The sequence below is a fragment of the Lissotriton vulgaris genome, chromosome 10 (assembly GCF_964263255.1).
Source record: "Lissotriton vulgaris chromosome 10, aLisVul1.2, whole genome shotgun sequence".
Taxonomy (NCBI): Eukaryota; Metazoa; Chordata; class Amphibia; order Caudata; family Salamandridae; genus Lissotriton; species Lissotriton vulgaris.
In genome coordinates, this window is record NC_141698.1 from 11,624,738 (window position 1) to 11,652,568 (window position 27,831).

Here is a 27,831-nt window from a genome sequence, read left to right on the forward strand (position 1 = left end):
CTGCATTACATCCAGGAGCACCGTGCTGGAACCCCACGAGGACCGTAGAGAGCGAAACAAGGCAATCATGAGCGATGCTGAAAACTGCATAACATCCAGGAGCACCGTGCTGGAACCCCACGAGGACCGTAGAGAGCGAAACAAGGCAATCACGAGCGATGCTGCAAACTGCATAACATCCAGGAGCACCGTGCTGGAACCCCACGAGGACCGTAGAGAGCGAAACAAGACAATCATGAGCGATGCTGCAAACTGCATTACATCCAGGAGCACCGTGCTGGAACCCCACGAGGACCGTAGAGAGCGAAACAAGACAATCACGAGGGATGCTGCAAACTGCATTACATCCAGGAGCACCGTGCTGGAACCCCACGAGGACCGAAGAGAGGCAAACAAGACAATCATGAGCGATGCTGCAAACTGCATTACATCCAGGAGCACCGTGCTGGAACCCCACGAGGACCGTAGAGAGCGAAACAAGGCAATCACGAGCGATGCTGCAAACTGCATAACATCCAGGAGCACCGTGCTGGAACCCCACGAGGACCGTAGAGAGCGAAACAAGGCAATCATGAGCGATGCTGCAAACTGCATTACATCCAGGAGCACCGTGCTGGAACCCCACGAGGACCGTAGAGAGCGAAACAAGGCAATCACGAGCGATGCTGCAAACTGCATAACATCCAGGAGCACCGTGCTGGAACCCCACGAGGACCGTAGAGAGCGAAACAAGGCAATCATGAGGGATGCTGCAAACTGCATAACATCCAGGAGCACCGTGCTGGAACCCCACGCGGACCGTAGAGAGCGAAACAAGGCAATCACGAGCGATGCTGCAAACTGCATAACATCCAGGAGCACCGTGCTGGAACCCCACGAGGACCGTAGAGAGCGAAACAAGGCAATCATGAGCGATGCTGCAAACTGCATTACATCCAGGAGCACCGTGCTGGAACCCCACGAGGACCGTAGAGAGCGAAACAAGGCAATCATGAGCGATGCTGAAAACTGCATAACATCCAGGAGCACCGTGCTGGAACCCCACGAGGACCGTAGAGAGCGAAACAAGGCAATCACGAGCGATGCTGCAAACTGCATAACATCCAGGAGCACCGTGCTGGAACCCCACGAGGACCGTAGAGAGCGAAACAAGGCAATCATGAGCGATGCTGCAAACTGCATTACATCCAGGAGCACCGTGCTGGAACCCCACGAGGACCGTAGAGAGCGAAACAAGACAATCATGAGCGATGCTGCAAACTGCATAACATCCAGGAGCACCGTGCTGGAACCCCACGAGGACCGTAGAGAGCGAAACAAGGCAATCATGAGCGATGCTGCAAACTGCATAACATCCAGGAGCACCGTGCTGGAACCCCACGAGGACCGAAGAGAGGCAAACAAGACAATCATGAGCGATGCTGCAAACTGCATAACATCCAGGAGCACCGTGCTGGAACCCCACGAGGACCGAAGAGAGGCAAACAAGACAATCATGAGCGATGCTGCAAACTGCATTACATCCAGGAGCACCGTGCTGGAACCCCACGAGGACCGAAGAGAGGCAAACAAGACAATCATGAGCGATGCTGCAAACTGCATTACATCCAGGAGCACCGTGCTGGAACCCCACGAGGACCGTAGAGAGCGAAACAAGGCAATCACGAGCGATGCTGCAAACTGCATAACATCCAGGAGCACCGTGCTGGAACCCCAAGAGGACCGAAGAGAGGCAAACAAGACAATCATGAGCGATGCTGCAAACTGCATTACATCCAGGAGCACCGTGCTGGAACCCCACGAGGACCGTAGAGAGCGAAACACGGCAATCATGAGCGATGCTGCAAACTGCATAACATCCAGGAGCACCGTGCTGGAACCCCACGAGGACCGTAGAGAGCGAAACAAGGCAATCACGAGCGATGCTGCAAACTGCATAACATCCAGGAGCACCGTGCTGGAACCCCACGAGGACCGTAGAGAGCGAAACAAGACAATCATGAGCGATGCTGCAAACTGCATTACATCCAGGAGCACCGTGCTGGAACCCCACGAGGACCGTAGAGAGCGAAACAAGACAATCATGAGCGATGCTGCAAACTGCATTACATCCAGGAGCACCGTGCTGGAACCCCACGAGGACCGTAGAGAGGCAAACAAGACAATCATGAGCGATGCTGCAAACTGCATTACATCCAGGAGCACCGTGCTGGAACCCCACGAGGACCGTAGAGAGCGAAACACGGCAATCATGAGCGATGCTGCAAACTGCATTACATCCAGGAGCACCGTGCTGGAACCCCACGAGGACCGTAGAGAGCGAAACAAGGCAATCACGAGCGATGCTGCAAACTGCATAACATCCAGGAGCACCGTGCTGGAACCCCACGAGGACCGTAGAGAGGCAAACAAGACAATCATGAGCGATGCTGCAAACTGCATAACATCCAGGAGCACCGTGCTGGAACCCCACGAGGACCGTAGAGAGCGAAACAAGGCAATCATGAGCGATGCTGCAAACTGCATAACATCCAGGAGCACCGTGCTGGAACCCCACGAGGACCGTAGAGAGCGAAACAAGGCAATCACGAGCGATGCTGCAAACTGCATAACATCCAGGAGCACCGTGCTGGAACCCCACGAGGACCGTAGAGAGGCAAACAAGACAATCATGAGCGATGCTGCAAACTGCATAACATCCAGGAGCACCGTGCTGGAACCCCACGAGGACCGTAGAGAGCGAAACAAGGCAATCATGAGCGATGCTGCAAACTGCATAACATCCAGGAGCACCGTGCTGGAACCCCACGAGGACCGTAGAGAGGCAAACAAGACAATCATGAGCGATGCTGCAAACTGCATAACATCCAGGAGCACCGTGCTGGAACCCCACGAGGACCGTAGAGAGCGAAACAAGGCAATCATGAGCGATGCTGCAAACTGCATAACATCCAGGAGCACCGTGCTGGAACCCCACGAGGACCGTAGAGAGCGAAACAAGGCAATCATGAGCGATGCTGCAAACTGCATAACATCCAGGAGCACCGTGCTGGAACCCCACTAGGACCGTAGAGAGCGAAACACGGCAATCATGAGGGATGCTGCAAACTGCATAACATACAGGAGCACCGTGCTGGAACCCCTGAAGGGTTCAATGGAGCCTGTGAGATCAGGGATTCATGGCAGATAAAGCCACAGAGATGGGCAATCCAGGAAGGGACAATTCAGACCTCATAACACTGGGGACAGAGAGTTGGGCAGAGCGGAGACTCTTGGCAATCTAGGAGAGACACATGAACCACAACATAGAGGAAAGCACAGGTTTGGATTCCCACGAGTACTGTACCAAGCCTGTGAGAGGAGAAATTCATGAGGAACCTAGCAAGCAACATAATACATGTGAGCCTACTGTAGACACAATACAGAACACCCTGGGTCTTAAACAGAAGAGTGAGAAAAGGAGTGAGTCAACCAAATGAAGCAAAAACTAGGGTACCAGTGTTCCAAGTGGGAGCGAGATGTCCTTCTACCAAGACCCATCAATCACCCAATGTGATGTCTCATCATCTGGGTTTAGGTATCATCCCATCAAGGAAAACCGATCAGTGAATTCAATCTGGCTAGTAGAAATCTAGCCAGCATTGATTTTATACTTTTCTCTGGTTTAAAACTGTGTTAACTTGCCCTTGAATCAATAGCAGTTTACCAAATACAGAGAGTTTTATGGAATACTGAATGGGGCGACGTGGTAAAACATGTGCCATGATTATGTGTTTACTTGCCCTTAAATCAAAAGCAGGTGACCTGAGATTGAGAGGTTTATGGAATATTGAGAGGGGTGACATGGTTAAACATGCGCTAGTATGGAGGGAACACCACGTGACACCCCTCGATTGGTGGTGGCATAGATTGATGATGTGTACCCCTTGTGGACTGGATCTGATGCGCTGTACCGTCTATTGGCCCTAGCTAGGGGCAAGTGCAGTAAACATAAGACATTGGAGTCGTGATGTAGATACATCACTGACTTTACGTTTTTTGTCCTTATTTTAGAGCGGGGCCCCCTTCCCTGAGTAATGAGCCAGGTAGAGGTGAGGGCGACACCCAATCGTTATGGGTAAGTGATAAACCAGTTTTGAGTATCACCACATAATTTGAAATGCGTAAGCGTCCTTGGACGCAAATACAGAGTGAGTAAGAGTGAGTGCAATTTAGGGAGCATTGTTTGACACATCATTTTTATCTATTACAGGTTCCGGTTAATGTATCCTTAATCATTCAATTTGGACATTACCGGTGGAGTATATGTATATTTTTGCACTATTATACTTTTCACTTTTGTAGCAGCAGCTGTGTTTATAGCTTGGTCCTGAAGAATGCCCCGATACAGTTAGATCTTAGCGAGGGCAGAAACATGTTGACCTTTTTCACAGTTTGACGTCTTGAAACAACAAGCGTCAGCATTCTGCTTTTGAATAATGGCAAGGGGGCTTGATGAATAAAGTTGTTATAAGTACTCCTTAGTCATTTTTAGAACACAACTTTTTCTACTTTATTTTGCGCTGCACATTTCACATTCTCTACCTGTATCCTCCTGATCCTCTCACCTCCTTAAGTGAGTCTCTTGATATGAGCAAGCACTATATGGGGTGACCAGTCAACCCATAAGTCTTCCTCTTACTCAAGGTTTTTTCCGATCAATTCACTGATCGGTTTTCCTTGATGGGATGATACCTAAACCCAGATGATGAGACATCACATTGGGTGATTGATGGGTCTTGGTAGAAGGACATCTCGCTCCCACTTGGAACACTGGTACCCTAGTTTTTGCTTCATTTGGTTGACTCACTCCTTTTCTCACTCTTCTGTTTAAGACCCAGGGTGTTCTGTATTGAGTATACGTGTTAATAGGGGATGTCCACCCTGCTGGTCTATAAAATTATCCCTCAGACCCCCCAATAAGATATTTGTCGTGATTGAGGAGCCTACTGTAGACAGCCTGCGAGAGACCCAGTTTGGGAGTCACAACTGTGGTGGTCGGCGTCGTTTGCATCTAGTGTCCTCAGGCCTACCTACTACGGCTGTGCAAACTGGGCCAAGTACAACTCTTTCTGCATGTGACCCTTGTGGCAGCGAGGGTGAACAGTCACAAGCTGCTCCGGGGTGCCATGGGGGGTGGAGGGGAGGCAGAGTTTTGGAACTCAAACAGACAGAATTAATCACTGTCCAGTGGCTGTGCTGGTCTTTTAGTGAAAAGGAAGAGCCCAATGTACTAAAAACACATCACAAAAAACCTGGTTCCAATTTGAGATTAGTATGCTTGTGAGCAGTATAGAATTTTACGGACCAGCCTATGTACTAATCAGTCAGTTCATAACATTTTGATACAGAGTGGATCATAATCCGAGCAACCTCACGCATATTAATGAGCTAGGTCACAAATTGCGACTCACTCCTGTTGGCAGCCACGACAGGGAAGGTTGTCTGCCAAGGTTAGCCGACCGCCATGCCTGTTATTTATAAGGTACATAAAGTGAACCTCTATTATTAAAAAAAATGCAGCAAATTTCCCTTTTCATGTGTTCATTTTAGAAAGGCATTCCTCCTTGAAATTGGAAGTCTGCCATTTAAAAAAAACTTTGCAACCAAAGTTTGGTTGCAAAACATTGATTAATCACACACTAATTTGGTATTTGGAAGGGACGCCTACAACATGCCGTTCTGCACACCAAACCCATTTTGAGAGTTGGTAAAATGCATTTGGCACATAACAAAAAACATTTGTGGCTACAAATAGCGATGGCGACTCTTTGCAATACACGGGCATCACATCTGGCTTGAAGTACTTCAATATCAAAGCAAAACGGAACACTGCACATTCACATGGGGGTGCAACTAAAAAGATAATCTCCAGTGTATTGCCCTTCTTCCACATTTATGGGGACTTCCCAGCAATTCGACCTAAGGCAGGATTAGGTACAAGTTCACCAAGTCATCACCATATTGGCAGATTATAGGTCAGTTCAATCAGTTCTACAGGCAACAACGTTATACAGCAATATTATCTTTGCTTGCTTACTACACTGTCTTTTAGTCTTTTGAGGCCAGGACGCACATGACCCGCTCGCCGGAGATGGGGTACGGCTGGCGCTCGATGATGTGCTTGTCGTGCTTGCCCTGCTGGCGTCTTCTTTGATGTTGCTTGACCACAGCGGTGGCTTTAACCGCGCTTGGACCGTTGAGGGAGATCAGCATGGCAGGTCAGAGTCACAGGTGCTCGTCTTCTGCAATGTGGCCTCCGGGCTGAGGGCTGAGATCCCACTTCAGCAGCGAAAGATCCGCAGGGGAATGCGTCACATCCCAGCAATTTGCAGTACTAGTGCTTTGGGCAGTCCCAGTGACAGTCGCACTTGGCAGTTGGCTTCTTCTGGGTGCTTCACGTGCCAACACGGTTGGACTTCTCCTTTTGAACAGTCTCTCCGCCTGCAGGGAAGGCACTCTCGCACCTTCTCTGAGCAGGCAGGCTTCCACAAAGACTGCCTTGATCTAACAGCGCTCTGAGTTCTCTGGCCCACTCCCTTCCTTGGTCAAGAAGAACCTGGAAATGGAACAAAGTGTGGGTGGGGGCAGGTTCCCACTTTTATTGCCATGGTCCAGAGAGGGGGTGAGGATCCCAGTCTAAAGTTCTGGAACACGCCTGTGGTGGTTTCCATTCACATGTCAATTATCTGGCTGCAGTGCAGACAGAGCCTTGATAGAAGATGATGGCTGACAGCGGATGGTGATGAGGCTGGCTACAAGCAGGAGCATCCAGAGCAGGGCCCGATGAAGGGTGGAGTCTCGGCGCCTGGCTGTCATCAGCCTTCCTGAAGCAGCAGTCAGGGACAGACCAACGGACGGGCCCGCCCAGAAACTTCCTCCGGTTTAACAACAGAATACTGACTCATCTCTAAACCCCTCCCATCCACCAAATGGCAGTGCTCAGGAATCTCAATCAGGAATGCCTCGCTAAAAGGATCTCACAACAATGCCATGGGTTGCCAGGTCTCCATTCTGCAGAACTTCAATGTTTTTATCTTCCAGCCACAGGGACTCTGCGTTACACTTCCACTGTCTGCAGACGTTGTCACCGCCCTCCATCTTGTGCCACGCTAAACCAGGGGCAATCCAAAATGGATCCCATTCGTTCTAGCTAATAGCTCATATTGCACACAGAGTCTCCTTGTCATGTGTGGGTCATACATACATGATATACACATGTTTGACCGTGGAGAAGTGTGGCTCAATGATTAGAGCGGCAGACCCTGATGCAGGGGTCTAGCCCTGGACCAGGGTTCAATTCCCCGCCTCGGCGGGTCTTGGGCTCAAAATTCCACATATCTGATAATTCTCGCCTCGGTGCCTATTCCAATCATGGAACTCTGCAACTCTGGGCAATAGCTTGCTTAATCTCCACAACGGCCCCCACAACGCTAAGGATGCCTGGCCTCCACCTTGGGGGTGCCCAGGAGTGGACGCCTCACAGGGAAAGCCAGGATGGGTTCCACAGCGGTATTCGTACAAGCGCCTTGAGACCCTTGCGGGTGAGAAGTGCGCTATACAAGTATCACTTTACAATTTACATTTACATGTTTAAACATGCACACAGCTCAAGGGTATAGGTGCGACATTGAACTAGAGTGAAGTGGCAGGTTGCACTCCTTGCTGAGACAGAAAAGGGTATGTTCAGGACTTTCACTCCTTAAACGCAGGTCAGCTGCCACCACAGCTTCAACCCAGCAACCCCGGACATGACAGTAATCCCATGGCTCCGCTTGGTGTGCCCCTCCAGGTCACAAAACTAGTTATGGACCTTCGCCTTACCAGGGACAGGCCTAGGCCCAGCTCACACTCTGCTTTAGTGCGTTAGTTGGGCCAGTAACAAGTCACAATATCAGTTTCAAATGTAGATGTATGGCTCCGGGTAGGAGAGCACGCCACAATCATGCAGGGGACATTTGCGTTGCAACAGCCTGAGACACCGCAGAAGTGAGCAGATACCACAACCACATCATACCGAGGAGGAAAGGGCTGACGCGCCAGAAAGGCCCACAGACTCTGCGAGATGGGGGACAGGGGATTTCATGTCGTAGTACAAACCACATTACACAGGAGAAGGCTGTGCGGATACCCCTCAAGGGGCGGACAGTGTGGTAGATGGGAAGCCAAGAGGAAACTACACCATACATGGGAGCGTAAGGGGCAGGAGAGCACTGGCAACAGGAGAATCCAGGAGAGATGCAGAAATAAAACACCCCACTTTGGGGAGCACAATGCGGACACCCCACAGGGCAGAGAGAGCCTTGGAATGGAAACATTGAGGCTACTGCAAACCACACCAGGGAATGGCAGGGCTGAAACTTCACGCTGTTACACGCTTGGGCCCTGCTTGCTGCTATTACACATGACTGGGCCCTGCCCGCTGCTATTACACATGAATGGGCCCTGCCCACCCTGTTACATGCTTGGGCCTTGCCCACTGCTGTTACACATGACTGGGCCCTGCTCACCCCGTTACACGCTTGGGCCCTGCCCACTGCTGTTACACATGACTGGGCCCTGCTCACCCCGTTACACGCTTGGGCCCTGCCCACTGCTGTTACACATGACTGGGCCCTGCTCACCCCGTTACACGCTTGGGCCCTGCCCACTGCTGTTACACATGACTGGGCCCTGCTCACCCCGTTACACGCTTGGGCCCTGCCCACTGCTGTTACACATGACTGGGCCCTGCTCACCGCTGTTACACGCTTGGGCCCTGCCCACCGCTGTTACACGCTTGGGCCCTGCCCATCGCTGTTACACGCTTGGGCCCTGCCCACCGCTGTTACACGCTTGGGCCCTGCCCACCGCTGTTACACGCTTGGGCCCTGCTTGCTGCTATTACACATGACTGGGCCCTGCCCACCGCTGTTACATGCTTGGGCCCTGCCCACCCTGTTACACGCTTGGGCCCTGCCCACTGCTGTTACACGCTTGGGCCCTGCCCACTGCTGTTACACATGACTGGGCCCTGCTCACCGCTGTTACACGCTTGGGCCCTGCCCACCTCTGTTACGCGCTTGGGCCCTGCCCACCGCTGTTACACGCTTGGGCCCTGCCCACCGCTGTTACACGCTTGGGCCCTGCCCACTGCTGTTACACGCTTGGGCCCTGCCCACCGCTGTTACACGCCTGGGCCCTGCTTGCTGCTATTACACATGACTGGGCCCTGCCCACCGCTGTTACCTGCTTGGGCCCTGCCCACCGCTGTTACCTGCTTGGGCCCTGCCCACTGCTGTTACACGCTTGGGCCCTGCCCACTGCTGTTACACGCTTGGGCCCTGCCCACTGCTGTTACACGCTTGGGCCCTGCCCACTGCTGTTACACGCTTGGGCCCTGCCCACTGCTGTTACACGCTTGGGCCCTGCCCACTGCTGTTACACGCTTGGGCCCTGCCCACTGCTGTTACACGCTTGGGCCCTGCCCACCGCTGTTACACGCTTGGGCCCTGCCCACCGCTGTAACACGCTTGGGCCCTGCCCACCGCTGTAACACGCTTGGGCCCTGCCCACCGCTGTAACACGCTTGGGCACTGCCCACCGCTGTAACACGCTTGGGCCCTGCCCACCGCTGTAACACGCTTGGGCCCTGCCCACCGCTGTAACACGCTTGGGCCCTGCCCACCGCTGTAACACGCTTGGGCCCTGCCCACCGCTGTAACACGCTTGGGCCCTGCCCACCGCTGTAACACGCTTGGGCCCTGCCCACCGCTGTTACACGCTTTGGCCCTGCCCACCGCTGTAACACGCTTGGGCCCTGCCCACCGCTGTAACATGCTTGGGCCCTGCCCACCGCTGTAACACGCTTGGGCCCTGCCCACCGCTGTAACATGCTTGGGCCCTGCCCACCGCTGTAACATGCTTGGGCCCTGCCCACCGCTGTAACACGCTTGGGCCCTGCCCACCGCTGTTACACGCTTGGGCCCTGCCCACCGCTGTTACACGCTTGGGCCCTGCCCACCGCTGTAACATGCTTGGGCCCTGCCCACCGCTGTAACCTGCTTGGGCCCTGCCCACCGCTGTAACATGCTTGGGCCCTGCCCACCGCTGTAACATGCTTGGGCCCTGCCCACCGCTGTAACATGCTTGGGCCCTGCCCACCGCTGTTACACACTTTGGCACTGCTTCCCTGCACTGTTGCGAGAGAGCCGCGCTTGTGTGGAGCTCTAAAGACAAATGATACAAAGAAATTCAATCCTTCTCCATCGAGCCTGTGGGAGTTTGTCCTGCAATTATACTATGCAAGGTTTCAGCCATTACCTGATGGTACAATTCTTGTGCTAGACACTTGCCTTGCCCCATATTTCCCCCCCACACATTTGGATTCGATAGTTTCTCTTTCTGGGGAGGTACTTCCCGGACACCGGCTATAAGCTGAACGAGAGCGGGATCATCTTGCCGGGGATGGCAAGAAAGGGGTGGGCCTGCTGCTGAAAGGAGGAAAAGGGGTAAAATAAGGGGCAGCAAGCAAACCAGGGGAAGCGAAGCAGCAATGCCACCTGCAATGAATGGTGCGCCTGGCGGAGATACGCACAGATGAGCAGGGCTGACATTTACACAAAGCAGAGTCAGTGGGATCTTGTGAGCTGGCACTGGGCTAGAGCGCACCTGCTCAGCTGTAAGGTATTTCCCTGCTTCTTAACCTCACAAGAGAAGGAAATGGCTGAGTAGAACAAGTTACTTACCTTCGGTAACGCTTTTTCTGGTAGATACAGTATCTGCCTGTGGATTCCTCACCTTGTGAATATCCCCTTGCGTCAGCAACATTTGGAAATTCTTTTTGTAGCTTCGCGCCGACGTGGACGTCATAGAGGCACGGCATCGCACGCGACTCCGCTGACGTCAACGACACAATAGGTCCACGCTGGCGTGATGATATCAGTTCTGCCCTTTTTTCCTTGCCTTCGAGGCACACGGACGGACCAATGACAGTAGAAATATACACAGTATACAAATATCAAGGTAACACACAGTGTGAAACAAATGCAATAAAACATTTGAAATAATCTATTATTTGATAATAAAGTAAATACATTACAGTAACTCTGGTATAGAAGAGTGAACAACGGGGAGGCGGGTGGGTCAGTGAGGAATCCACAGGCAGATACTGTATCTACCAGAAAAAGCGTTACCGAAGGTAAGTAACTTGTTCTTCTGATAGATACATCTGCCAGTGGATTCCTCACCTTGTGAATAGAGTCCCACAGCAGTCCCCACTCCGGGAGGAGGGCGTCCACTCTCCTATACCAGAAAATCCTGGAGGACAAAGCGCGCAAAATGGCCGTCCCTCCTCACCTCAGTGTCCAGGCAATAATGCTTTGCGAAAGTGTGGAGGGAGGTCCATGTCGCGGCCCTACAAATATCCTCTACAGGTACACCCCTAGACATGCAGAAGTTGAGGACTTTGCTCTAGTAGAGTGAGCTCTTATACCCTCTGGAGGTTCCTTACCGGCCAAAGAGTAGCAGATCTTTATACAGAGGATGATCCACCTCGAGAGCGTGCGCTTGTGCACCGCCTTCCCCTTCTTGCAGCCAGCAAAACCCACGAAGAGCTGGTCGTCTACTCGATAGTCTCTAGTCCTATCAAGATAAAAGCTCACAGCCCTCTTGGGGTCCAGACGGTGAAGACGCTCCTCCTCCTTGGAAGGGTGAGGGGGAGGATAAAAGGTAGGAAGGGTAATAGATTGTCCTAGATGGAAGGGAGTTACCACCTTAGGGAGAAGAGCAGCCCTGGTCCTAAGAACCATTCGTTCAGTATGAATGGTCAAGAATGGGGGTTTGGAACTAAGAGCTTGAAGCTCACTCACCCTCCTTGCCAGGAAGACAGCCTTAAAAGACAAAATCCTCATGGGACACTTGTGCAAAGGTTCGAAGGGAGAACCCATCAAGAAGGTTAAAACAAGATTTAAATCCCATTGAGGCACAATAAAGGGAGTAGGAGGGAACTTATTTGTGAGGCACTTCAAAAACCTTAAAACCACAGGAGACTTGAAAAGAGACGGCTGATCCGGCAAACAGAGAAATGCCGACATTGCCGAAAGATAACACTTGACTGTGGCAACAGCAAAACCCTGCTGTGCTAAAGAAAGAGCAAACTGTAAAATATCAGACAAACGAGCCTTCAAAGGGTCAACAGACTTCTCCCCACACCAAGAGACAAATTTAGACCATCTGTATGAATAAATGGATTTAATGGAGTCACGCCTAGCCGAAAGAATGACATCCACCACATCGTGTGGGAGAGAAAAGGAATTCAGGTTGCCCCGTTCAATCTCCAGGCATGAAGGTGTAAGGTCTGGAGGTGGGGGGTGTAGAACCTGCAGTGAGCATTCTCGCGAGTGGCGAACAGGTCCACCTGAGGAGTTCCCCACGTCCGAAAGACGTGACGAACCACCTCCGGGTGAAACCTCCACTCGTGGTCGGCCGAGAATTGCCGACTGAGACGGTCTGCACGCACGTTCAGAACTCTGGTCAGATGATTCGCCATCAGACAAATCTGATGGTCCTGAACCCAGGACCAGAGACGCAGAGCCTCTCTGCAGAGACACTGCGACCCCACTCCTCCCTGCTTGTTGACATACCACATCGCGGTCGTATTGTCAGTCAGGACTTTAACTGACCGACCGCGAAGGTAGGAAGGCCTTGAGTGCCAAACGAATCGCCCGTAACTCTAGAAGGTTGATGTGAAGCAACCTTTCCTCTGGAGACCAAAGACCTTTGACCTCCAGATCCCCCAAATGAGCACCCCACCCTAGAGTGGATGCATCCGTAATCACTGTGGCCACCGGGGGAGGCAGATGAAAAGGCTTTCCCTGAGACAGATTGCCTTCCACGCTCCACCAAGACAGATCCGCCACAGTTTCTCTGGAGATCCTCACAGACTCCCTGAGCTCTCCGTTGTGTTGATACCACTGCCTGCGGAGGCACCACTGGAGAGCCCTCATGTGCCAGCGTGCATGGTTGACCAACAGAATGCAAGAAGCCATCAGACCGAGCAGGCGAAGGACCTTCAGGACTGGAACGACCACTCCATTGTAAAATAGAGGAATCATTTCCTGTATGTCACAAATCATTTGAGGAGGAGGGAATGCACGACATACAGTTGTGTCCAGTTCAGCACCTATGAACAGGTTGCGCTGGGAGGGCACCAGGTGAGACTTGGGTACATTTATTGAAAAACCCAACCGGTACAACAACTGAGTTGTCTCCTGCAGATGCCGGAGCACTTTCTCTGACGACTCTGCTTTGATCAGCCAGTCGTCCAAATAGAGGAATACTGGAATCCCCGACCTTCTAAGATGTGCAGCCACCACCGCTATCACCTTGGTGTAGACTCGAGGCGCAGTAGTAATTCCAAAAGGAAGGACCGCAAACTGATAATGTTGCGATCTTACCGTAAAACGTAGATAGTTCCTGTGCGACTTCAGGATTGGGATGTGAAAATACGCATCCTGCAAGTCGAGCGACACCATCCAGTCTTCTTCCAGCAGCGCCCGAAGAACCTGTACAAGGGTGAGCATCTTGAACTTCTCTTGTTTCAGATAAAGATTCAAGATCCTGAGATCCAGGATTGGACGAAGTCTGCCATCCTTCTTGGGAATCAGAAAATACCAGGAGTAGCATCCCTGACCCCTTTCCTGCTCTGGCACCACCTCTATCGCACCCTTTCTTAATAGTGTCTGCACTTCCTCCTGCAGAAGTAAAAGGTGTTCCTCTGTGCAAAAACCTTGACCAGGAGGGTAATTGGGAGGGAATTCCCGAAAGGGAAGGGCATACCCATTTTCTACGAGATTGAGAACCCAAAGACCTGATGTAACCGATTTCCAATCCTGTAGAAAGTGGGTAAGCCGACCCTCCACCGGACCCACATGATCCTGAATGGCGGATCTAGGGCTGCTTTTCTGAGGCTGGGGGGTTGGAGGAGGTGGAGGAGGAAGAGGCTTGACATCCGAGGACGAGCTCTTTGCTTACCCCTGTACGACTTGTACAAGGGATTCTGCTGCTGCTGCGGACCTTGCCGAAAGGAAGAGCGTCCGAATCCTCTGAACCTTCTGGTAGAAGAACCCCTGGTCTGAAGTCCTAAAGATTTGGCAGTAGCCTAACTGTCCTTAAATCTTTCTACGGCTGTATCAGCTTTTTTCCCCCCAAAGAGTCCAGCACCATCAAACGGCCGATCCAACAAAACATCTTGAACATCTGCCGAAAAATCTGAAGATTTCAGCCAAGCCGATCTTCTTGTGGCAACCGCAGTACCCATAATGCGTGCCACCGAATCTGCAGTGTCTAGCCCACTTTGTATCACCTGGCGAGCCGCTGCCTGTGCATCCGTCAACACCTCCTCAAAATCCTTCCTGCTGTCAACAGGGATCTTAGGTGCCAGAAGACGCAGTGTGTCCATGAGAGCATGTACATATCTCGCCATAAGGCAAGTGGCATTGGTTGACTTTAATGCCATACTCGCAGAAGAAAAGGTCTTTTTTGCAACCTGATCTTGTTTCTTGGCATCCTTATCCCCAGGCACTTGAGGAAATGCACCCAGTCTTTTTGGAACAGGCTGCCTGGATTATTAAACTTTCAGGTGAAGGATGAGAAGTTAGAAAAGCAGGGTACCTTCTTGCCACACCCTTGGAATCTGCTGGTGCGGTTAGAGGCTTTTTCCAAACTTCCATAATAGGCTCCGTTAAAGCTTCTTTAAATGGGAGCAACGGTTCCACCACAGAACGTGGTGAATGCAGAACCTCAGTCAGTAGATTGGACTTAAATTCTACAGTAGGTAGAGTCAAATTCAAAAGTTCCGCTGCCTTCCTCATAACCAAGTGATAAAGCTGAACGTCTTTTGAAGGGGCATCAGACACAGAAAGTAATTCCCACTGGGGAGAAAACTCCAGGCCAGTAGCCTCCGCCAGATCCTCGAAACAGTCCTCCTCAAGCTCACCTTCTTCCATCTCAGCTTGAGCCTCTGTATATCTCTGCTCCTCCATGAGGCGCTGAGCTTCCCTCCTGGACCTTTTCTTTACACGCCACGCCGTCAGATCCAACTCCGACGGAGCCGGAACCGACGTCGGTATCGAATCCGATGGTACAGAGGGTTGGTCTCGAAGTCGACTCGGAGCAGACGACGTCGGTATCGAAGTCCACTACTTCGGCGGAGCCGGGTATTGCCACTGCGGTGTCGGAGCCGGCATGTAGGGCATAAATGGAGCCGGAGCATAGGAGTGAGGAACTCCTAAATTAAATGCTAGTGGACCCATGGGACCTGAAGGTGCGCCAGAGGGGTACGAAGCCCTTGAAAAGACGCCATACATAGCGTTCAAAAACGCCGATTGGTCTTGTCCTGGGGCCGGAAAAGGTGGCCGAAGACCCTCAGGCTGACCTTGAGGAGGTTCCGAATTCGGCTCTTCCACAGGCGCAGAATCCTCACCAACAGAAACTTCTTCCTCATCCTCTCAGGCCGGGGGCGGCGTCGGAGATGGAGCTGGAGACGAAGCCGGTGACTGAACCTGCGACTCCGAATGTGAGGCCTCACCTTCAGGATCTCAGTCTTCCTCCGGAGGAATCACCTTTGAACGTACCTTCTTGGGTGGTTTCGACCTAGAGACCGAATCCCTATCAGAGTGACGTCGGGACTCATGTCTTCTTTTCTTATGTTTCTTCCTTGACTTCGAAGCGTGATCTGAAGAGGACTTCAAAGTCGACTCCACCCAAGACCTTGATCTCGACTTCGATCTCGACCTCGCCCTTCTCGAACGAGACCTCGAAGACTTTCTTTCTTTGTCACCTTTCAGCTTTGCTACCAGTAGCTTAGCTTCTCTCTCACGCAGAGCCTTCGGGTTCATCTTTCGACAGGAAGAACATCCATCTACATCATGGTCCGAACTTAGACACCAGATGCAATCTTCGTGTGGGTCCGTGATAGACCTCATTTACCCAAATTCTCTGCAAGGCTTAAAACCGGTCTTCTTTGTTGACATCGCGAAGGACACAAAGAAACAGGAAAGTGATGAAAATAGCAACAAAGTTACTAAAAGGCTACAGAGATTCCCCGAAACCGTTAGCGTCGACGACGCGGAAAAAATGGAACTGATGTCATCACGCCGGCGTGGGCCTATTGTAGTGTCGGTGACGTCAACGGAGTCGCTTGCGATGCCGTGCCTCTATGACGTCGTCGCAAAGCTACAAAAAGAATTTCCGAATGTTGCTGACGCAAGGGGATATTCACAAGGTGAGGAATCCACTGGCAGATGTATCTATCAGAAGCCAGTGGCTTAACAGAGCTTTGCTCTGGCCACTATCCTTACCTTGATGCAGACGTCCAGGGACAAGTGCACAGACTTAAACAGTGTCCCGCAGTCGCTGATCAGTGGGGTTGGTCGGCTGCAGTGTGTTTGAAATTCATCCTCATAGACCTGGGAGAAGGTGCTTGTTAACATCAGGAAGTCGGACACAGCGAGCTTCAGGGCCTGGACAATAGTGCTTGCGTCAGGCAGGGCATCAGGTCCAAGGAAGGAACACTAAGAGAGGATAAGGGATAAGGTACAGAGATCATTCAGTACACACAGACAATGCTTGAAACCATCAGCAAACAAATTTTCTAATTCCATCATCATATTTTCTTGGCTCTCAAATTCTTCAATCCATCACAGGTTCCATGCCCAGGCAGTAGAGAGCAGCGCCCCCGTACGACCAGGAACCTCCAGACGACAATACTCATCCAACCACAACGCGACTTACTATCACTGCTGTCTGAACACCGTACTGCAGACAAGCACCCGAATCCTACAAGAATAGAGAGGTTCAGAACCCTCATCCAACCACACCTTGAAGACTATCTCCTTTATCTAACCACAGTGTTGGACGCCACCACTCTAATCTGCCCAGAAGCCCGCACATGTGGACCCTCGGCACCACAACGCTGCAAACAATCATCCTGATCTGTCCACACTGCTGCACTCCAGCACCGCAATCGCACAAGAATACTGCAGAAAAAGACCATAATACAACCACAGTGCCACCCAAACTTACCATGATACAGCAAACAAGAGCTCTCATCCAAACAAGTTGGATACTAGCACCCTTACCCAATAACAATGGGGGCGATCAGGAGCCCCTGCCGACCAGAATATTGGGGGCACAAACTCTCATTCAATCCCAATGCTGCAGACTAGCACTTCTATGCTTATGTATCCACAATGCTGGAGACCAGCACCTGAATCCGACCAGACTGTCTCATATGAGAATCCTTATCGAACCACAATGCTGCGTACCATCGCCACTATCCAACCACAATGCTGCGTACCATCGCCACTATCCAACTACGATGCTGCGTACCATTGCCGCTATCCAACAACAATGCTGCGTACCATTGCCGCTATCCAACCACAATGCTGCGTACCATTGCCGCTATCCAACCACAATGCTGCGTACCATTGCCGCTATCCAACCACAATGCTGCATACCATTGCCGCTATCCAACCACAATGCTGCATACCATTGCCGCTATCCAACCACAATGCTGCAAACCATCGCCTCTATCCAACCACAATGCTGCATACCATCGCCGCTATCCAACCACAATGCTGCATACCATCGCCGCTATCCAACCACAATGCTGCATACCATTGACGCTATCCAACCACAATGCTGCATACCATTGACGCTATCCAACCACAATGCTGCATACCATCGCCACTATCCAACCATAATGCTGCTACCATCGCTGCTATTCAACCGCAATGCTGGAGACCAGCACCCCATCTGAAAAGAGTACACCAGGCGACAACCCTCATACAACTGCAACGCTGCTTACTGTCACTTGTCTGACCACAATTCTCAGGCAAGCACTCCAGACCTAGCAGGACACTGTGGACGAGAACTGTCATCCAACCACAACCATGGATACTATCACTCATATGCTGCAGACCTGCACCCTCATCCAACCAGACCACTACAAACGCGAACCCTCACCCAACCACAACGCTGTAGACCAGCAACTCAGCTCCTCGTATCTGTGTAGATCCACAGCTTTATACGACCAGAATGCTGCAACACCCTCACCCAGGACGAATCAAGCACACATCAACTTCAGGATATGGTCTTGTATTTCAGTATAAATTCCCGGACTACTAACAGCTTGCAATGATCCCAGTTTTACTTCCCTAGACAGACAGCACCGCAGTTTGACTTCTTAGTTAAAAGCTCACCTTTTATCCTATACTGGCCAGTCAGCCCCAGCAGTCCCTCTCTCAAGCCTATCACAAGCCATCCTCAGCTACTACCTTGCCTTCACCCTTCGCTGCGCCCTTGCCTCCACCCTCCGCTGCGCCCTTGCCTCCACCCTCCGCTGCGCCCTTGCCTCCACCCTCAGCTGCGCCCTTGCCTCCACCCTCAGCTGCGCCCTTGCCTCCACCCTCAGCTGCGCCCTTGCCTCCACCCTCAGCTGCGCCCTTGCCTCCACCCTCAGCTGCGCCCTTGCCTCCACCCTCAGCTGCGCCCTTGCCTCCACCCTCAGCTGCGCCCTTGCCTCCACCCTCAGCTGCGCCCTTGCCTCCACCCTCACCTGCGCCCTTGCCTCCACCCTCAGCTGCGCCCTTGCCTCCACCCTCAGCTGCGCCCTTGCCTCCACCCTCAGCTGCGCCCTTGCCTCAGCTGCTCCCTTGCCTCCACTCTCACCTGCACCCATGCCCACAGCCTCAGTTGCTCCTTCTGCTTCTTTCTTACCTCTACTCTCAGCTGCTCTCTTGCCATCACCCTCAGCAGCGTCCTTGCCTCCATCCTCAGCTACGCCCTTGCCTCCACCCTCAGTACAGCCTTTAGTTCCTCTACTCCAACCTCAGTTGTTTCTGAAGTCCTCGTATCCACCTTTAGTAAACTCCTGGTCAAGAGACCTTCACCCTCAGTGACCTTCTAAGCAAGAGGCCTTGTCACACAGTTCCTTCATGGATCCTCACCTTCCCATCTCCCCAGGTTCCTGAATTACTGATGATCCAGTCACTAACTTTCCTAGCCAGCCCTTCACATTTTCCATCTTCACATTCAGTGTCTAGGCTGATTACCATCTCGTTCAGCCTCCTTTCGAGCCCTCAAATCCCCATTAGCGCCTCCCCTTGCCCCTTAGATTCCTCTGTTTCTCATTCAGTCCCTCCTCTGTACCTCAGGTCTCATCCGTCCCTCCCCTGATCAGTCACTCGTCTGCATCTCCTTCAGTCCATCCCCAGAGCTTTCCTCACCTCCTCCTTCAACTCCTCCAAAGTCTCAGTTGTTTCCTTCAGCAGCTTCAGAGAGTCTTCCAAATCTTTTGATTTTGAAGGCAGCAGATTCCTGAGGAGGGGACAGAAAAAGAAGGAGTGATATTCACTGCTCAGAGTTTCAAGCACCTCTAGAGAGTGATAAAGCGCTCTTAAAAGACCAACATTCCTAGGTTTGGAGATGAGAGCTGGCTGCGGTCTGCAGGAAAAATGTTCTGTGGATTGCTCTGGGCTACACTTGATGACAACCTTGGGGGGGGAGGAGGGGGGGGGGGGGAGACCCCAAAAAACTGCTCTGATGAGGCACTACCTCAATGACACCCTGAGGGTATACCAAGGCCAGAAATGTTCCCACTAACATGCAGTTTTACTTATTGGGTTTCAGCAAAGTTATTTATCCTTTGCACATCACCAAGTAAAGTGTTCTGATTTGATTTCATCCTATTAAAATATTTTTCTCATCACACAGAATGGCAGAACAAGGGCTTTCATAACTAGTGAAATGTATTTGGACATTTTTGTACAGTTCACTTTATAGCTATTTAAATGTGTTAGAATAAAACATGACATCCTACAGCCTTTGGTCTCACACTTGCTTTACAAAATCTTTGAACTTTGCAGTTAGAGAAAGAAAAGTAATTGTAGATGTAAACTTACTTTACCTAGGTCTCCGAGCACAGAATAAATGTGACATGATAAAAACAAGCCTTAAGGGATCTTTGTTGCTCCTTCACTTTGTGAATGAACAGAACATCTGTTTGTCAACTTGCAGGAAGGGGCGAGTAGGCCTAAATATAGCTCGCCCTGATAAAATCTGACTCACCATAGCGAGTGAGCGAGTAGATCTGTGGAGACCTGAAGTCATTACTCTAATGATACCCTAGGGATATACCAAGACACTACCCTGATAAGCCACTATTGTGATGAAACCCTAAGGGTGTACCAAGACCCTACTCTGATGACACCTGGGGGTATACTTAGCATACCTGTAGGTGTCGTCAGAGTAGTTTCTCATCAGGGTAGTGTCTAAGACACCACCCTGATGGCACCCTAGTCATGGGAACTCACAAAAATGTTCTAAGGGGCCACAAAAGTTGGTACAGGGTGGTACAGGGTGTGACAGAGCCGCATTGAGGACAGCAAAGTGGAGGAGGGGGGTATAAGGTTGGTGTACTAACGAACATAGATACTCATAAGCAGGAAGTCACAAAGCTGATAATGTAGCGCGGCATGGTCTTTGAATTTTGCTACATCGGTACAATTCCATTTTTGGGGTATAGTAGGAGGTCCAGGAAAGTAAGGTATCCCTTCCTTTAATGGACCTCTTACTATACCCAAAAATGGATGAATCTGCTCTGAATTGTACAAGAAATCGATGGGAGGGAACGGTCTTCTTTGCTACAATAGTTTCCATCTGCGTGCACTGAGAGACAACTTACCAGTGGGTCAATTCTTAAGGATTAGGAGAAATTGTACCGAAGTAACAAAGTTCAAAGTACATGCAGCCACACTCAGCAAACATTTGTCTCAGAGGTCACATCTCAAAAACCTCATACAAAAGGCAGCAAAGAGAGATAGAAACAATAATAGAGAAGCCCTTTTGGAGACACATCCCAAACGACAAACAGTCGGGCTCCTCTGTGTGAGCACATATAGTCATCTGACCAAAAAAGTACAGAACAAAAATTGGTCAATCCTGAATACAGGGGAGAAGACACACTACCCAGGATGTTATTTGCCTTAAAACGCAGCAAGACTATTGGAGACATGGTGGTCCACACTAGACCTCCATTCAACCCTCGCGAGACAGATCAGAACACCTTCTGGTCTCTTCCACCCGTGAAAGGTCATTTACCATGTGGTCCGTGTTCAGTCTGCACATACACCCAATCTACATCCCAGGTTGACCTAGGACTCCACACTCACTGGGAACTTTTGAAACACACTAATGCAACACAGAGGGAGTGAAATAACTCCTCAGATGCCCATGCAATCTTAATTACATAGGGATGACTGCTCGGAGGGTGAGGACTAGAATAACTGAACATCGTAGCTACACGAGACGCAAAAAGGCAAATACTAAATGCACTCGGCATTACTTAGACCATGGCCCCGTGGACAATGACATAACATGGTTATTTATAGACGAACAACGCTTCAATAAACCGATAAATATATCAAATTAAAACAAATCATTTAATTAAAGAATAAACAAATAAACTATACCTAATAATCAATAAAAATAAGGATTATAAGATTAAAAATTAGAAAAAAATAAAAAGGTTCAATAACTTCCGACCCTATTCCCCTACAAACCCAACAACCTGCTATTAAATGAAAAATTACTAAGTAAAGCATAAAAAGGTAAAATAAAGATTACAAATTACATTGAAATAAATGACACAAATAATTAAACAATTAAAAAAAAATTCATTTCAACATTTATTTACAATAAAAAATTCAAATATAGAAGTTACATTAATTACAATTTAATTAACTTCAGACTATATTCCTTTACAAATCCAACACCCACAAATCAATTACTATTTAAATGAACAAATTAAACAAACTACCACAATTAATTCTTTTTTTATCAATGTACATAATTAATCAATATTTAATTACCAATGAAAAATAATTAACATTAAAATTAAATGCATTATGATTTAACTTCCCAACCAATTCCCTTACAATCGCAACAACCTGCTACTGTGTTATAAATTAGTAATTACATTTAAAAAAACAGTTTTATAATTAGAGACAATATTTTAAAATAATAAAATTATACTAATAGTAATAAATAAAATGAATATACTGATATATTAAATAAAACATATTTATTACAATTATATTTAAGTAAACAATATGAAATACAATATTCCTAAAAAGAGATATTTTATATTAGAAAAATCATAGTCTTACCTTAGATATTTTGTTACAGAATATTTTGTAAGTCACAACATTTTTGACATGATATTCATGTTACACAATATTTTTTATCCGATATTGCAGTAATTCACCCACATGACCTTTCTTCCCCAGATCGTGGCTCCAAAAAAAATTTCAATCACTTTGTTGTTTGTTCATCGCAGATGCCCGGTAAGAATCAGCACTGCGATCCAGGGCGAGCTCTTCACTTGTTTGGGTGGGCGGCTTAAGTTTGGGTCGGAGGAATATCCAGTGCCAAAGATTTCCTTCCGTGAAACAAGTGCAGTCTCCACCGATACTCTCCGAGCACCTCCCGTTCGGCTCCAGAGGCGCTTGGCGGAGCACAGTCATACAATCGTGCTCGAGTTAGCAGGGCTGAGGCCGAGTCCCACACTGATCTTGTCATACCAATTGTAAACATCCGGGTCAGCCCTCAGTGTTGGCTAACTATCTACCCCCCACCAGACCTCCTCCAGAAACGCTGTACAAAGATTGTGATCTTGGCGGTCTTTCAGCCATCCCACTGTGGACTGAGTACTCTGCCGAGCTGAATGCCTTCCCGCCCGCTGTATTTAGATGTTGCGGCTGGAGTACTCCGCAGCCATCAGGCTGACGGTATAAGGCCAAGCCGATTTCGATGTTCTAAATGGTCTGGCAGTCTCTTGGCGGCGGAGTCCTGATGTAGCGACATTGCGCTGCTGTAAAGATAGGTAAGTACTCCGTGCCAATATCAGAAAATGCATATATATGTTGTGTATGTTTTATAATGTATATGTAGGTTATGTGTACTGTCTGTTATGTTGCGTGTAAAATAACACGAGTAGAAAGTAACTGTTACCATACACCACATAGGAGAAGTGACGGAGAAGTCTACCTTCAAATCTGGCAGCAACGGGGTTGCTGAGCGTCACGGTCTGGAGGCAGCAGCACAGGAAGGACCTGGACAATCAGACAGAGATTCCGAAGTGGGAACCCGCAAAAAGGTGAGTTTGAACCTCCTTTCCTACTTCTCCGCCGCCGAGTCAGGCATGGTGGTGTCCCGGCCAGGAAAAGCTCAACGGAAAGGCGGATCGTAACCTAGATGGCGGGAAGCTTGGTGGGATTCCCTCCAAGACATGCCTGTGGCTCTCCCGCCATCATTGTGGGAACAGGAGTCTCAGCAGAGGTGGCAGGACAACGGTGGCTTTTAGCTGAGTTCCCGCCAAGATCTAAATCGGGTGATCGGGCCGCCAAGGCAGCGTGCTGGAAGACCACTGAAAAAGCTACGGCAGGACCCATTCTGCAAAGATCATAACCGGGCCGTTAGTTTGAAGTGCTTATTTCTGTCTCTATTAAAGTATTTTAACAAGTGAAAGCATTGACGGTACAATGATTTATTAAATGCCTTTATCTGTCTCACCAGGTTAAAGATGTGCCCACAGTGCTCAGATTTGGGGTCAAAAGTCGGGTAAAGTCCTAGGTCACCCTTGCTAGAAGGCTATCATTGTTACAACATGAACTCAGTACCACTTGATTGTCCTGGGACTCGCAAAAAAGTCCCCAGGTTTTTCACAAGTAGATCCATCATCTGAAGTTAGATTGGTAAGAATTTTAGACGTTTACACGAAAAACACAATAGGATTGCGTTATGTCCTTTCGGCATGCACGTCACACAGTCTGCACAAGCCACATAATTCTTTTACAAGAATATGAAGTTAAGAAATGCCAAATTCCGTATATTTTTAAGTAATTGTTGGACTTTGTGCCAGTTTCTTTTCATTTCAGACCTGGGATTCCATTTGCAGAAGCAGGTCCACACGAGGAGACATTTTATCTACACATCTACCCAATCTGTGGAGTAGCTGAAGTTATTGTGTTGTGCTGAATTGTGGGTGTGCTTATCTAGTGCTTCCCACCCCATGCGAGGCAGTGAGGCACATTAGAACATGGACATCACACTGCTTTCTTGGAAGAATACGAGTTATAGTGTGGACTATGCCACTGACCACAATGGTGCCCTCGTACTACGTCTCAGTCGCTGCACACGGCAGGTAGTGGAATGGAAAGGAGGTATAGAGTCTAGAACTTGGCGTCTGGTAAATCATCACATACATGGACAACACAAATCACTTCTTACTTACTCAAACATCGGGGGCAAAGTAGTGGGAGTTAGGAAATAAAGGAATCTAGACTATATTTCTGCTTGTTGGCAAAAGGGAGTTCTGGGGATGAGTATAGTGCAGGAGTGAATGCGTAATTTGTATCATCTGGAGATGGGAGTGAGTGGAGTGCGATGTAGAGTCTCAGTTGTTGGGTACTATTTCAATGAATGCAGTCTCCTCCCTTGGCAACCCCGGCCACATCCTCGTGTTGCATAAACAGAGTCTTGGCGCAGCTCTACAAGGCTTGCTTTCACAACCATGGGTGACACGAGTGAACTTAGTCCAATGCACGAGTGATGAATGTGAAAGACAGGTTATTATAATCCCGGAGAACCCCACCCAATACATTAATGAGGTGGTGTCAATATTTCTAATGAGGTGGTGCCAATATTTCTGGATTACTGGCAGGGAGCACTGGTAATCCAAACAATCGTTCGATCGTGATTTACACACTCAAGATCACAACAAACGGAATATGTATTATAACATGTTCATTTAAAATAGTTATTTAAAATGCCGGAAACTATTAGACATAATATTGTTGGCATCAAAGGAAAGGTTTAAAAATAAGCAGCTACGCTTTTCAATAACAGTAAAAACAGGGACAATATATAATTTCACCCAGAGGCGCAACTACAGCCAAATTTCGGGGGTGGGGGGGGGGTAGGGGGGGGGGTGTCTAAGAAAAAATTTCGGGGGGGGGGGCGAGGGGGGCTGAACCTTTAATCAGTAGGCAGAGTGGAGCTGCAGGGGCTCTTAGAAGGGGTGAAACAACAGCAAGGCCTCATTAACATTCAAATGGTCTTTAAGAGACCTGTGAAACGTTCGGGTGCGGCTCTGTGTGTGCCCGGGATCTGTCTCATCCCGGGCTGACACACACGACGGGGGGGGGGGGGGGGGGGGGGGGGGAGGGGGGCTGAACCTTTAATCAGTAGGCAGAGTGGAGCTGCAGGGGCTCTTAGAAGGGGTGAAACAACAGCAAGGCCTCATTAACATTCAAATGGTCTTTAAGAGACCTGTGAAACGTTCGGGCGCGGCTCTGTGTGTGCCCGGGATCTGTCTCATCCCGGACTGCCACACACGACGACGGGGGGGGGGAGGGTTTCTGAAGCTCGGGGAGTCCAATGGGTGTTGTGCGCCTGATTTCACCCCGAATGTGTTGTATTTAATATGACAATTTTCCTCTGTACTGTGAATTTCATTGATGCTTTGTTTCAATAAAAATAATTGGTAAATAAAAATAAAAGAATATATAATTTCAGTATTTTTAGCCCTGGCACCCTCACTGTACTATCTCCAAGTGCTACGCCAGTTCTAGCAGATGAATAAATAATAACCCTGAGAGTAGGAGGTGGTGCGCATACCAGGACAACAGGGTGTGTTATCTGTTTGGATTAGCTAGTCAGCTATTTCAAGCTCAAGAACACAATCCTAGAACCAGTTTGTGAAGGCAGAATGGAATGCTTTGCAGAGCGTCAGGGAGTCCTGCTGGAGGCTTCTTCGGTCGAGATGGAATCGGGTGCCGAGCTCATCTGGATCTGCGTCTGTGACGCGGGTGAAGTTCTCTCCTAAGTGGTTAAGTGGTAGTCCTTACATACTGCATCTTATCTAAAATGGAATTTGCAATGTCACCCTAAGAATGTTTTGACATAATCATGTACATCAGTGGATGTGCAACAATGGTAAAAAATGGTTCAATATCACTTGGGTTATGGTTGTTATGTGGCCTTGATAAAGGCACCTGTCCCAGACGGATGCACTGGGGGTTTCGCTGATGTCTAAATCTGAATGACTTGACACTTTCACCATTCTTGGAAAGATCGACGCAGATGACATTTGCGTCAAAGGCAGACATGTTGATGATTGTGTAGAGTTTGAGGAAAATGGCAACTCCCGTTCTCTAAACTTGAGAAGATGGCGACTTCCATTACCCAAGATGGACTGTGGGCCAAATGGAGTCAGACCGCAGGACTTTATGTCCTAATGACATGCAGTATCTGGGTCAAAGGTAAAGAAGTTGGCCAGGCTAACTAAAATGGAGCCTGCAGCTAAAATGGATGCTGTCCTGTATGTGTTTAAGAACCTAAAACTAAAAGAAAGGAGCCGAAAGCAACAGATTAAAATGGGTAAAAAAATAGAAATATGGAGGGAAACAGTCCTAAGAATCAGGATATTCGTGGAAGAATTTCTAAACTAAATAGTCACAAAATGATCAGTGAATGTGTATTTGATTGATCTTGCTTATCAGAGATATTCATTACACATTTACAGAATAAAAGCACACGCCAGAAACGTGCATTTAAGCAAGTCATCGCTCGTTACATGTTCAGTAACACGTCTACAAAAGGGTATGAAAAAGGGGTCTCTGCGCAGGAAGACATGATCCTTACAACACCAGTTTTAAGATACTGAGCTCGCACCTACCACATTGTTCTCTGAGCAGCACCTTAGGTTCAAGAGATACACACTCCGACACATCATGGGCCTGGCTGGGATTGCACAAACACTGAAAACAAGCAGGAAACCTTCCTGTAGACCCTTTATCCTGCCGCACACTTCTTACCTAGAAGCAACTCCCAGTAAGATTAGAATCAGACGTGGTCTGAACAAATGTACTCACCTGGCACTAAGTGGCCCATGGGAGAGCAATTGTTGGTCCAAAAGAAAGCAGCAGAGGTGACCGTTCAAGTCCATTTGTGTCTGCCTATCTTCTACCACACAAGTCCCAGAACACGTAGCCAGACTCAAGATAAGAGTAAAGAAGAAGAAGTAAGTATTAATTAAAATACCTGGGGAGGAGGGCGTGATGATAGGATGATCAGTGGCTGGCGGGAAGAACACATTGCTGAAGAGAAGAGGACGGTTCTTTACACCTCATCCTAAGGCAGCCCAGCAGTTTTCACGTAGCTGGTGCACAAGACTCGTTGCGTAGCTGAAGGTCAGATCTGTACCCAAGTGAGGAGACACCAGGATCATCCAGAGATGCTAAGGACCAATACACAGGGTATCAGACACCTTGCAGCAAGCCACGACAGGGATAGTCAAGATGGGACTCCTACGACTCCAAGACAAAGCAGCAGACGAGGGACCATAGCACCGCAGGGACCCACTTCCAGACTGGCCCAGCTGCCCTGATTTTGCACCCTCAACCGATAAAGACCGACAACCGCAAGGCTCTTGCGTGCACAGAGCCCAGCCGACATTTCTAGTCTACATTTGAGTGCCCCAGCCCAGGTATCGACAAACTGTCTCCAAGTCCCCTTCTGCATCCTGTTTCAAATGCGCCCCCTTCTTCTAACCAGAGAAGCGTGCACAGCTACCTACCCTACCAGCACCTCTGCACCGGACGCCCCAGGGCAGGTAACGAGTAACTGCTGGTGTTTCTGTGGACCTTTGCCCACTAGGACCCCAAGTCTGAAGGAGACCCCCAGAAACCG

At 49.4% G+C, this 27,831-nt stretch overlaps 1 protein-coding gene across 1 annotated transcript in view; it reads right to left on the reverse strand.

The window, feature by feature from the left end:
* HAUS7 (HAUS augmin like complex subunit 7) overlaps positions 1 to 27,831 on the reverse strand; it is a 104,085-nt gene that overhangs the window by 20,850 nt on the left and 55,404 nt on the right. Inside the window, exons 7-8 of the mRNA XM_086940199.1 lie at positions 19,308 to 19,398; positions 16,380 to 16,592 (exon numbers count right to left, since the gene is read on the reverse strand). Coding sequence (XP_086796325.1) covers positions 16,380 to 16,592; positions 19,308 to 19,398 — 304 coding nt within the window. The remainder of the gene's footprint in view (positions 1 to 16,379; positions 16,593 to 19,307; positions 19,399 to 27,831) is intronic.